The sequence below is a fragment of the Prionailurus bengalensis genome, chromosome B2 (assembly GCF_016509475.1).
Source record: "Prionailurus bengalensis isolate Pbe53 chromosome B2, Fcat_Pben_1.1_paternal_pri, whole genome shotgun sequence".
Classification (NCBI taxonomy): domain Eukaryota; kingdom Metazoa; phylum Chordata; class Mammalia; order Carnivora; family Felidae; genus Prionailurus; species Prionailurus bengalensis.
The window spans coordinates 106,863,661-106,876,420 of NC_057349.1; the positions used below are offsets into that span (position 1 = coordinate 106,863,661).

A 12,760-nucleotide genomic window follows, 5' to 3' on the forward strand; every position below is an offset into this window, starting at 1 on the left:
CTCTCGTATTTATGAGAACGAGGTGACTCACAGGCTCTAGATAGCAGCTTTAGGATGGGGAGGGACTATTCACCAGAAAGCCAACCATGTTACTGGAGGTCTGTGACTCTGAGCCAATCTAACCGCCAGGGAGAGGAGGAGCCTGGTGACCGAGTTCAATCACACAGCCAATGATTTAATCAATTGTGCCTACACAATGAAACTCCAATAAAAATTCTGGGAACTCACCAGATTTGTAGCCAGTTGGTTAGAAGTGTGGATATCCTGGTGATGCCACCTTCAGACTGGCATCTGAAGATAGGCAGTCTTGTTGGGGACTGTGTGCCCTTAAAGCTGTGGAGTCTGATGCTAACTTAGGGTATTTAGTGTCAAAACTGAATTGCAGTACAGAAGGTGGGACTGAACTACAATATGACTCTTGGAAGAACAAAAGTTTGAAAGGTGCAGATCCACTGATATGCAGATTTTTTTCAACAAATAACATATAATACCGTTAAATGTATTTCTTCTTCCTTATGATTTTCTTCATAACATTTTCTTTTCTCTAGTTTAAGACTACAGTATGTTATACATACAATATATGTGTTGATTGACTATGTTATCAGGAAGGCTTCAGGTCAACAGTAGGCTATTAGCACTTAGGTTTGGGGGAAGTAAACAGTTATACATGGATTTTCAACTGTGCAGAAGGATCAGAGTCCCTAACCACCACGCTGTTCAAGGTCAAATGTAAATTTAGAAATTGATTCTATAATACTATATGCCTAGGTATAAACAACCAAAATATCTTAGCTAGAAATGAACTATTAAAACTATCTAAATGTTTAAAGCAGTTGATAAAAGTAATCAAATCTTGGGGCGCCTGGGTGACTCAGTCAGTTGAGCGACGGACTTCAGCTCAGGTCATAATCTCACGGTTTGTGAGTTTGAGGCCCGCATCAGGCTCTATGCTGACAGCTCAGAGCCTGGAGCCTGCTTCGGATTCTGTGTCTCCTTTTCTCTCTGCCTTTCCCCCACTCATGCTGTGTCTCTCTGTCTCAGAAATAAACATTAAAAAAAAAAATTTTTTTTAAAAAGTAACCAAACCTCACTTCAACACCTGTGATGAAAAATAACTATTCTTGCATTATGGAGTCCCTCTCAAAGTAAAAGACATGTACTACAAATTGCCATGAATAAAATCTCACATGTTAACTGATCAAATACCTAAGGATGGAGTTCCAATAATTTTTAATAACCATAGTATGTACATCTAGGCCTTGCTTTAATAAATCTGATCATAAACCTTAGCATGTAAAGCAATTAAAAGGATGCTATGATTTCAATAAAATAAGTATCCACACTACACCAAAGAATGCACTACTGATTTTTAAAAGCTTACTAATACAATTATGTGATTTTACTTCCACACACAATTAAATAGCAAATATACATATTGCAAACTATAAGTAACGATAAAATGAGAATTCCCCTCTACCCTGCCAGTGTCATTTACTAATAGCATTAACTCACTGTGTCATTGCAGAAGGTTTAAGGGTGGCCTCTCTGGATCAGTCTCAAGTACAATGACTTATCCCTAAATTTTATCTGATCAATCCAGTAGCAAAAGCTGAGCAATTATAAGAACTACTAGTATCAGTAACAGCATAGGTTAACCAGCAACCTTAACCTCTTTTCCATTAAAATGAAGTTATTTCCCCTTAATGAATGTTTGGTGAGTACCTATTATGAGGAATAAAATGTACAAGAAACAGTCTCTTCTGTGAGGGGGCTGGAGTCTACTGAGGAGAAACAAGCCCAGAAACAAAACTATCATTTGCAAATCATGTGTATGTGGCTACTATTTGCTGATGGTACCCATGCATCTGGCAGTATTAAGATTTTTAAATACATTCACTCACTGAAGCCTCATGCTCTAAAACTCAGTATAAGAAGGGAGCTGCATAGGTAAATGCGACTAGATAAAGAAATGCAAAATTGAGCAACTTGAATTATTTTAGATTATTTCCTTAGTACCTTTCTACAGGATACAAACTTGGGAAATATATATATTTTTAATAGATTATGTTGATAATTATATGCATTTCCTACTGTCATAGACTGTTTGTGCCCCGCCCCAACAAAAAATTTATATATTAAATCCCAAAGCCCAATGTGATGGTATAAGGAGATCAGGGGCCTGTGGGAGATGATTAGGTCATGAGGGCAAAGTCCTCATGAACAGAATTAGTGCCTTTATAAAAGAGGCCCCAAGGAACTCCCTCACCTCTTCTACCATGTGAGGTTGCAGGAAGAAGACAGCCATCTATGAAACAGAAAGAAGACCCTCACTAGACAATGCATCTTCTACTGGTGCCTTCAACTTGGACTTCTTCGTCTCCAGAACAAGAAGAAATAAGTTTCTGTTGTTTGTAAGCCACCCAGTCTATGATATTTTATTAAAGCAGCCCAAATGAACTAAGATACCTATTAACTTATTTATACCCAGTGGAACAGTAATTACAATGGTGTTTAAAAAATAATAAAAGTCAATAGATTCTGATTGTTTTGAGGGAGAGTACACCCATATTAATAAAATTCTGAATTTCAGTCTGCTTAAAAAATATTAATTTCAAGTATGTACAGTGAATTAAATTTCTAAGTGTACAAAACATATGTCCATCAGGGTCTATAATTACCCACTTATAAAATTCACTTGTACTAAAAATATCTAATACTTTTATACAGCCTTTTCATAAACTCAATCAAAACTATCTTCTAGAATCTTCATTCATTTATCAAATATGCAAGTGATGTCAGACGGGCAAGGCCTCCAGAGGGAGGGTGTCAGGCCCATGGCCAAGAGGGTTCTTAACTTTGTGTGGGAAAGAATTTAAGAGCTAGCCATTTAGAGAAAGGGGCAAAGATTTATTAAGTGTAGAAACAAGAAAGCTGCTACTTCACAGACAACGTAGTGGTCTCTCCTCCCAGGTGAGGAAGATGGCTCCTCTTTGTCTCTAACAAAGGGTTTTATAAGCTTGTTTTAAAATTAGCTAACCATACAGAAAGGAGCGTACTCTTTAACTTGGGGTTTTTCATTCACATTGGGCAGTTTGGTTTTTCCATTGTTTTACAGTTTTGGAATTACCCACAGGGAACAATTCTAAGAATGTCCAACCTATGTGGCTTTTACTGCCGGAGGGAGTGGGGTCTTGTGGTTTTCTATGAGTCAGATCTTGTGACTCTTTTTTATGACTTGCTGACCTTCAGGTTAAGAGTCAGCCTAAAATCAAAATGGTTTTACTCTGGTCAACTTGTCTCTCAAGTCTTTCTTCCCTCCTGCCTCACAAGTCTCAAACATTAAGCATATACTAAGTGCCAGGATCTGTTCAAGATGTTGGGAACATAGTAGAGAAAAAAGTTCAGATATCCGTGCTCTAGTTACCCTCCAGTAGATACTGCTTAATAATGGTAAATTCCTAAGCAAAGTCTTTTGAAACTTCAGCTATTAAATATACTTATCTTTTTAATATCTTTTAAGTTTTATTTATCTATTTTGGGGAAGAGAGAGTGTGTGTGAGCACACAGGTGGGGGAGGGGCAGAGAGAGAGGGAGAGAGAATCCCAAACAGGCTCTGTGCTGACAGCGCACAGCCCGATGTGGGGCTTGAGCCCACAACTGTGAGATGATGACCTGAACCAAAATCAAGAGTCAGACACAACAGATTGAGCCACCCAGGCACCCCTAAATATATTTAAAGATTTGAACTGGGATTTAATTTTAAGGCTAAAATGTCTACTACTTTATCTCAAATAAGCACATGAAAATAAGTAGTAACTAGCATTAAGAAAAAAATGTCTCCTCAATTTCCCCATTACTACACACACAGGTTTAACTAACCCTAAAGTATACATAACTTACGTAGAACTAATATATATCAAGGATAATATAATTAAAAATTAATGTTTATTGCTCAAAATAATCAGGAGACTGTCTATTAAGTACAAAAACTTTTTTCCAGAGCTTTGGTACTCAAAAATGCAACATTTCTGAACTGTCCCCCCAAATTTCCAAAATTCTTATCTGTAAGTCATTTAATTTTAAACATTCATGATTTTCATAGTTTCTTTGCCTTCATATCTAACACACACTAGTTAAGAGTATTAGCACTTTAAAGTAGCTTTCCAATTTGATAGTTTCCAAGTATAAAACACAAAGATACAGCCTGTAGCTCTGACAGTTCATTAGCATTGCAGCTAACTTTCTACATATAAAAAAAAGACAGTGGAGTTTCCAAATGAGTTACTCTAACATAAATGAAAGGATGGTAGAAAACAGAAAGAACACACCAACCCTCAGTTCTGATAGGGGTTCTTTAAGGGGGTGGGATGAGGGAGGGACAGAAATGAGACAGTGTATTTGTAAGATTGTATTTCTTAAACTTAAGGAGTAGATACTATTTGTTTTCGTAATCTACATTTCTGTGTGCCTGAAATATTCAGTAAATAAGAAAATAGACTCACCGATCAATTACAATTTCTTTCTGCCTTAGCAGTCCTTCTTTTATTTTCAGCACTGATTCCCACTTACTGAAATCCTGATAGCCAGAAGGTGAGTAACTTTGACGAGAGGATCCGGTCAAAACCTGCACAAATATATTTATACTATTAGTACACTAGAAGTGTTTAAAAGAAATATTTATGTGTCATCTAATATTTTCCCAACGATTTTTATTAAAAAATGAGAAAACTCAACCGTTGGTTTTTTTAAGACTGTCTGAAATCACACTTGAGAATACAACATAACTTGAAGAATTTCAAGAAAGTTCTGAAGTAAAAGTACAAGTCTAATGAAGTAGTGACAATACAATATTTAATCTGCCTTATTACAACACTATATACAAGATTTTATTCTCATCTTGTAGAAGCTTTCTGTAAGTGAGATATTAATCACTCACTGCCTAGGAAGAAGTACAATGGAAAAACGTACCATGGTTAGACTAGACAAACATTACTGGAAAGGTTTCTACAAGGAAATAAACAGTATCTGTAGTATGCTGACTTCAAATTATCATCCATCACATCACATTTAATTACATTAAAATTTCAAAAGCAAAAGTATTTTCACAAAATAGTAAACATATTTAAAGAAAATATGACTTAAGCACATATGATTTGGGTGATTACTGGTCTCCAGTGTAAAGTACACAATTTAGAAAAAAATCTGCTTAGAATTGAAGAGAAATTTCAAAGATTTAAAACAAATCACTACTGATGAAAGCCAATATGACAAATACCCTCAAATTTCTGAAACAAACAAAAAGAAAACCCTAGTAAGTATGACTTATATAGTCAGAGATTGATTGCATCTCCTCAAAACGATATGTTGAAGTCCTAATCCCCAAGAACCTCAAAAGGTAACCTAATTTGGAAACAGGGTCTTTACAGTAATCAAGTTAAGATGAAGTCCCCGGGGGGAGGGGGGATGCCTGGGTAGCTCAGTCAGTAAGTGTCCAACTTTGGCTCAGGTCATGATCTCACGGCTCGTGGGTTCAAGCCCCATGTCAGGCTCTGTGCTGACAGCTCAGAGCCTGGAGCCTGCTTTGGATTCTGTGTCTCCCTGTCTGCCCCTCCCCTGCTCACACTCTGTCTCTCTCTCAAAAATAAACGAACATTAAAAAAAAATTTTTTTTTAAAGATTAAGTCACTGGGGTGAGCCCTAATCCAATATGATTAGGATTGGGGAATCCAGTATGATTCCCCAAACTGTGTAATGGGGAAATCTGAACACAAATTCTATGCAAAGAGATACAGAAAGAACACCATTTGAAGATGAAAGCAGAGATTGTAGTGATGCATCTAAACGTCAGCAACATAAAAGACTGCCAGCAAGCCACTAGAACTCAGCCTGGAACAGATTCTTCTTCACAGCCCACAGAAGGAACCAACTCAGCCAACACCTTGATTTTGGACTTGTAACTTTCAGAACTGTAAGACAATAAATTTGTTGTGGACGCTACCCAGTTGTGTCCTTTGTGCAGCTCTAGGACACTAATACAATTGATAAATCAAGTAGGAACATAAATTCCTTGGCAGGATAAATAATCCTATAGAAACACTCCAAAGCAACTTTAGAAGAATTCAAACATTTAGTGATATTTTTATCCTTTGTTTTCCAGAGATGCTACTGGCAAGACCTATTTCTGAATAAACCACTAATTGTGTGACATCAACTAGTCCTATATTAACCCGTTCAATTAAGATGGTTTTCAAGTATACTAGGATAGGATGTTTCAGGCAGAAGACAGAACAAGATGAACAGACTAGGAAGGACAGAAACCAGGAGATAACAGGGAACATAACTTTGTCAGATGAGCAGATATTTGGAGTGTAAGTGACACATAACAATATATAGCCAGGTTAGTCAGAGATCCTTCTCTGAATTTCATTCTTTCCTTTGCCTAACATACAACCCAGACTGATAATCAGCCATATGCCCTAGTAAAGATACATTAGTTGCTACAGTACTGAAGTGTTTTTACCGTGGTTGGTAACTAGCTGTTGTCCAAACCCCCAAAGGTCCTCTCCACTAACCAGGCCACTCCTCAGAACTCTCCATCATCCAACAAATGAAGAGTTACTTCTTGACATTAAAAGGGGCCTTCAATATGCTCCATCCATAAATGGCATCCTTTCTGATTGGTTGGTTCCCTGCAGTAGTCAACCCTCCAAAAATTTTCCATCTCAGAACTACCTACCAGTTTGTATTTAGTTGGCAGAACTGAAATTCAAACAGGGGCACCCCAACAAAAGAGCATGTGTTCTTAAGGAAATTGTTACACTGCTTCTACAATGGCCTAAATAAGGTATTCACAAAATATCCTATCATCACAAGAGCTGAAAACATTTTTGATAGTAACTGCTCTTAGGAGCTAAAAGAGAATTCTGCACCATAAACAATATTGCTGAAATTATGAGAAAGTCTCTACTTATTGCAACTCCATATTACTTAATGACTACCAATTTAGTGGGTTAAGTCACTTGATTAAATTTATTTTGTCAAATTATAGCTCAAACAGGAATTCATTAAAACTAGTAAAAGCTAATAAGCAAAATAAAAAACCATCTCAACAATTCCAAAACTCAATGTAAGATTTGGAAATTATCAAATTAATGATTTGGTAAGCCATTTGTGCTATAATACTAAACATTTCATTTATTTGTTGACTAAAAATGAATATACACTTTACATATATATTGAGTTATATATTAATATCCTGATGCCAACAGACAGATATTTTAAATAATGGTTTTTGTATATTGTTATCATGCCTAACAAAAAAAAATCTCAGGTATAGTTTCTTCTTCCAAAGACTTAAGAAAGGCTCCTCCATTTCTGATTACCACATGTCAGGAATGACTGATACTGTAATACTGAAGCTATCTTTACCTTCTATATCTTGTTCCTATTTCAATAAGACAAATGCCCACAGCTCAAAAAAGTAAAAAAAAAAAAAAAAAAAAAAAAAAAAAAGTAAAAACAACAACAACAACACAAAAGCCCAGGCAAGAGATGATGAACTACTCTACTCTTGATAGGTCTTCTGCTAAAGAATTTCCCTATGGCTGACAATTTCCTAATGAGAAGGCTTTTCTTGTTTTGAAACACTTCTTGGTATCAAGAAAGAGAGTAAAGAGAACGGAAAAGTAGGCTTGCAAGAGAAAAGCAAATAACAATAGTTTTGAAGAGAAAAGCAAATAACGATACTGCCTGGCTTACAGCACCTGAATCATTGGCAGAATGGACTGCTAAAGCACTTACCAAACACTTCCATGAATATACACAAAACAACATGAAAATTTATTCTTCTGATTTGTAGCTCCCTTGATCTAAACTCTTTGGAAAACAAATAAAAATTGAGCTATGAAACTGAGCAAACAGAAATAAAGGAAAAAAAGAACAGCTTCCCTTATAACAAAGATGCATTAACATTTAAAAATTGCTAAAAGAGTAAATATTAAAAGTTTCATAATGGAGTGCCTGGCTACCTCCGCCGGTCAAGTGTCCAACTCTTGATTTTGGCTCAGGTCACGATCTCATGATTCATTAGATCAAGTCCTGTGTCAGGCTCTATGCTAACAGCGTGGAGTTTGCTTGGGATTCTCTCCCTCTCTCTCTTCCCCTCCTGCGCTCACTCTGTCTCTCAAAATAAATTTTGTACAAAATAATCCTATGCTAACTTCTGTCAGATTCTCTTTTAGCCTTGCCAAGACTGAAGTCTGAACTGCTTCAAGTTATTTTCATCAGTTGTATGGTGACGGATGGTAACTGGACATAATGGTGACCATTTCATAGCATATACAAATATCAAATCATTATGTTATACACCTGAAACAAATATGTTAAATGTCAATTATACCTCATTTTTTTAAAAATGTAACAAAGAATTACCAAATCAGCAGCATGATAGTCTTCCTTACTGAACCTTAACTCTAACTCATAAAAGATTAAAAAGAACAAAATCTGACACACAACTAAATGTTATAGGTAAACTTAAAAGCAATTTTTAAATTTCATTAGTTGTTCCTTTTCTTTAATAGTAAAGCATTGTTTATATTCTATGCAAAATCATAAAGGTACAGGGGTGCCTGGGGGGCTCGATCAGTTAAGTGTCTGATTCTTGATTTTGGCTCAGGTCATGAGATCAAGCCCCAGTTTTAAATATTTGTAGTCTCATATATATACTACACATATACAATATGAGTCCCGTGTCAGGACAAGCTCATGCTTGTGCTCTCTCTCAGTATAAATGAATGAATGAGTGAATGAATGAATGAATGAATGAAATGAATGAAATTTTTAAAAAATCATAAAGGTACAATGGCTGCCTTGCTAGTTGAGACTTCACAATATGATTTTTTTACAAAATCTTTTAAAACTCTACTTCAGGTCGAATTTTATAACTTTGTTTATATGGTTTTATTATATAATGATATGACCTTGTTATAAAAGCCTTAGATGAAAAAGTCTCCATAACTGTCATTTTTAATGATAGGCATATATAAACAAAATATTTTATGACATAGGAAAATTATATGAAATTTAAAAATCAGGGCTCATAATTAAAGTTTTATTGGAACATAGCCATGTTCATTCTTTTATATATTATCTATGGCTGCTTTCCCCATCAAAGTTGGGTAGTTGCAAAAGAGACTGCATCTCTCTCTCTCTCTCTCTCTCTCATATATATGCAAAGAATACTTTAAACTGTATTTAATATATACAGCATATCAATAAATCTAAAATTTTACATGAAATTGCAAACTTCTTGAGAAAATAACAATTACCAAAAGTGAGTCTACTACTTATTACATCAGGTAGTAATTTTATAGGTAGTTTCTATCTAAATGTTAAGAAAAGATAACACAGTGCAAAAGAAAAATTTTTGAGAAACACAGTAAGGGAAAGCTTGAAGAATAATAATAAAGCATGTTATAAACTAAGAAGATTTAAAATACACTTCGCAGCAAATGCAGAAATTCACATTAAAACAGTACCACCATTTTAAAAACACACTTCTAAATAATACATAGGTTGACTGAATGAAATTGTAAATATATCAGAATTTGTGAGATGTAGCTAACACAGGACCAAGAAAAGAATTTACAGCACTAAATCATTAAATTAGAGAAATAGTCTCAACTCAGTGATCTAAACTCCCATCTTCAGAAACTACAAAATATACGCCAAAGAAACCAGATGGAAGAAAACAAGGGTAAGAACAGAAATCCACTAGGTTTTTTTGTTTTTTGTGTTTTTTTTTAACATTCATTTTTGAGAGACAGAGCGTGAATGAGGGAGGGGCAGAGAAAGATGGAGCCCCAGAATCTAAAGCAGGCTCCAGGCTCTGAGCTGTCAGCAAAGAGTCAAACTCATGAACTGCAAGATCATGACCTGAGCTGAAACAGACACTTAACTGATTGAGTCACCCAGAAGCCCAGAAATCCACTAGGTTTAAAACATGAAAACAAATACACAAAAGTCAGTGGGGCCAAAAAAATGCAAATTCTTTCAATAAAATTGACAAAACTGGCTAGACTGAAAAAGAAAAAAGGGAGAAGATGCAAATGACCAATATTAGGAATGAAACAAAAGATATCACTACAGATCCTGTAGATATGAAGAAAAAAAAAAAACGGGAATTATTAGGAGGAACTCTACACACACAAATTGAACCACCAGTGAAATGGGCAAACTTCTCAAAGAGTACAAACTATCAAAATGCATCCAGTATGAACTGGATCATTGAATAGCTCTGAAACTATAAGAGTAATTGAATGTAGAGATTAAAAACAACAACAAAACTCCTGAAAAAAGAAATCTCTAGGCAAACAGTTTCATTGTAGAATTCCACTGAACATTTAAAGAATTAACACCAATCTTCCACAAACTCAGAAGAGTGAACATTTCCCCACGCATTTTATGAGATCGGCAATATTACTCTGATATCAAAGCCAGAGAAGCAGGAAAAAGAAAACTACAAATCATCATCCCTCATAAACATAAATATAAAAGTTCTTAACAAAATCAATTAAAATAGACATATGGATAGATAATATGACCTAGGTTTACCACAGGAATGCAACTTATCACATTAACAGAATAATTTTTAAAACCTACTAAAATAACCTTACCAAGGTTGCACAATTCAAGAGCAACATAAAAATAATCATAATTCTATGTGTAGCATATAAACAATTACAAATTTAATTTTTTTTTTTCCCCCAACGTTTATTTTTGGGACAGAGAGAGACAGAGCATGAACGGGGGAGGGGCAGAGAGAGAGGGAGACACAGAATCAGAAGCAGGCTCCAGGCTCTGAGCTATCAGCCCAGAGCCCGACGCGGGGCTCGAACTCACGGACCGCGAGATCGTGACCTGGCTGAAGTCGGACGCTTAACCGACTGCGCCACCCAGGCGCCCCATAATTTTTTAATATAATTTATATCCATGAGATAAAAACTTTAACAATACACATAGCAAGATCTGTACATTGAAAACTACAAAATATCACTAAAACATTATGAAAAACTATTTTTTAAAAAGGAGAGGTGTACTTCAGTATTAAGATATCCTTTGTCTCTACACTGATTTATAGATTAATCACAAACCAAATTAAAATTCAAGCAGATGTTTTAGAAGTTGACAAGCTGATTCTAAAATTTCTGTGGAAATTTAAGAAAGTTAAGAGCTTACAATATTTGATTTCAAGACTTATTATTATAAAGCTGCAATATTCATGAGAGTGCGGTATTAACATAAAGATAGATGAATAGAAAAGAATAAAGATCTACAACAGACCTACCAATAATGGTCAACTGATCTTTTTTCCTTTTGTTTAATTAAATTTTTGAGATAATTATAGATACACATACAGTTATAAGAAATAATGCAGTGAGCTCCCATGTATACTTACCCAGCTTCTCTAATGGTAATGTTTTGCAAAACTCTATCACCACCAGAATATTGACACAGCCAAGATGCAAAACATTTCCATCACCACAAAAGAATTCTTCTCATTGGCCTTCATCCCCCACCAGTTTTATACAGATTTAACCTACATATTGTTAAATAACATTAACATATTATTATTTATTATAAAACATTAAATATTGTTATTTAAATATTATTTAACATTGTGTACATTGTGTAGGTTTAAGACATACAACTGCTGAATTGATAATGACCCCAAAAGAGTTAGCTAACACCTTCACCACCTAACAAAATTACTATGTTTGTTTTTCCTTGTGGGGAGAACATTTAAGATCTACTCTTTTAGCATGTTTCAAGTATATCATACAGTATTATTAACTATAATAACCATGCTGTACATCAAATTACCAGACTTAATTTGTCTTATAATTTTTTAGTCGATACTTTTTTTTCCAATATACGAAATTTATTGTCAAATTGGTTTCCATACAATACCCAGTGCTCATCCCAAAAGGTGCCCTCCTCAATACCCATCACCCACCCTCCCCTCCCTCCCACCCCCACATCAACCCTCAGTTTGTTCTCAGTTTTTAAGAGTCTCTTATGCTTTGGCTCTCTCCCACTCTAACCTCTTTTTTTTTTTTTTTCCCTTCCCCTCCCCCATAGGTTTCTGTTAAGTTTCTCAGGATCCACCTAAGAGTGAAAACATATGGGTATCTGTCTTTCTCTGTATGACTTATTTCACTTAGCATAACACTCTTCATCCAGTTCTATCCACGTTGCTACAAAAGGCCATATTTCATTCTTTCTCATTGCCACATAGTACTCCATTGTGTATATAAACCACAATTTCTTTACCCATTCATCAGTTGATGGACATTTAGGCTCTTTCCATAATTTGCCTATTGTTGAGAGTGCTGCGATAAACATTGGGGTCCAAGTGCCCCTATGCATCAGTACTCCTGTATCCCTTGGGTAAATTCCTAGCGGTGCTATTGCTGGGTCATAGGGTAGGTCTATTTTTAATTTTTTGAGGAACCTCCACACTGTTTTCCAGAATGGCTGCACCAATTTGCATTCCCACCAACAGTGCAAGAGGGTTCCCGTTTCTCCACATCCTCTCCAGCATCTACAGTCTCCTGATTTGTTCATTTTAGCCACTCAGACTGGTTGTCAGGTGATATCTGAGTGTGGTTTTGATTTGTATTTCCCTGATGAGGAGTGACACTGAGCATCTTTTCATGTGCCTGTTGGCCATCTGGATGTCTTCTTTAGAGAAGTGTCTATT

At 35.5% G+C, this 12,760-nt stretch overlaps 1 protein-coding gene across 3 annotated transcripts in view; it reads right to left on the bottom strand.

Moving 5' to 3' along the window:
• Positions 1 to 12,760, bottom strand: part of CEP85L (centrosomal protein 85 like) — a 172,268-nt gene that overhangs the window by 73,072 nt on the left and 86,436 nt on the right. For all 3 annotated transcript variants that reach the window (XR_006299042.1, XM_043592208.1, XM_043592209.1), the window contains exon 4: positions 4,503 to 4,624. Coding sequence is in view for 2 of the 3 variants with exons in the window: in XM_043592208.1 (XP_043448143.1) it covers positions 4,503 to 4,624 (122 nt within the window). In the remaining variant the exon portion in view is untranslated. The remainder of the gene's footprint in view (positions 1 to 4,502; positions 4,625 to 12,760) is intronic.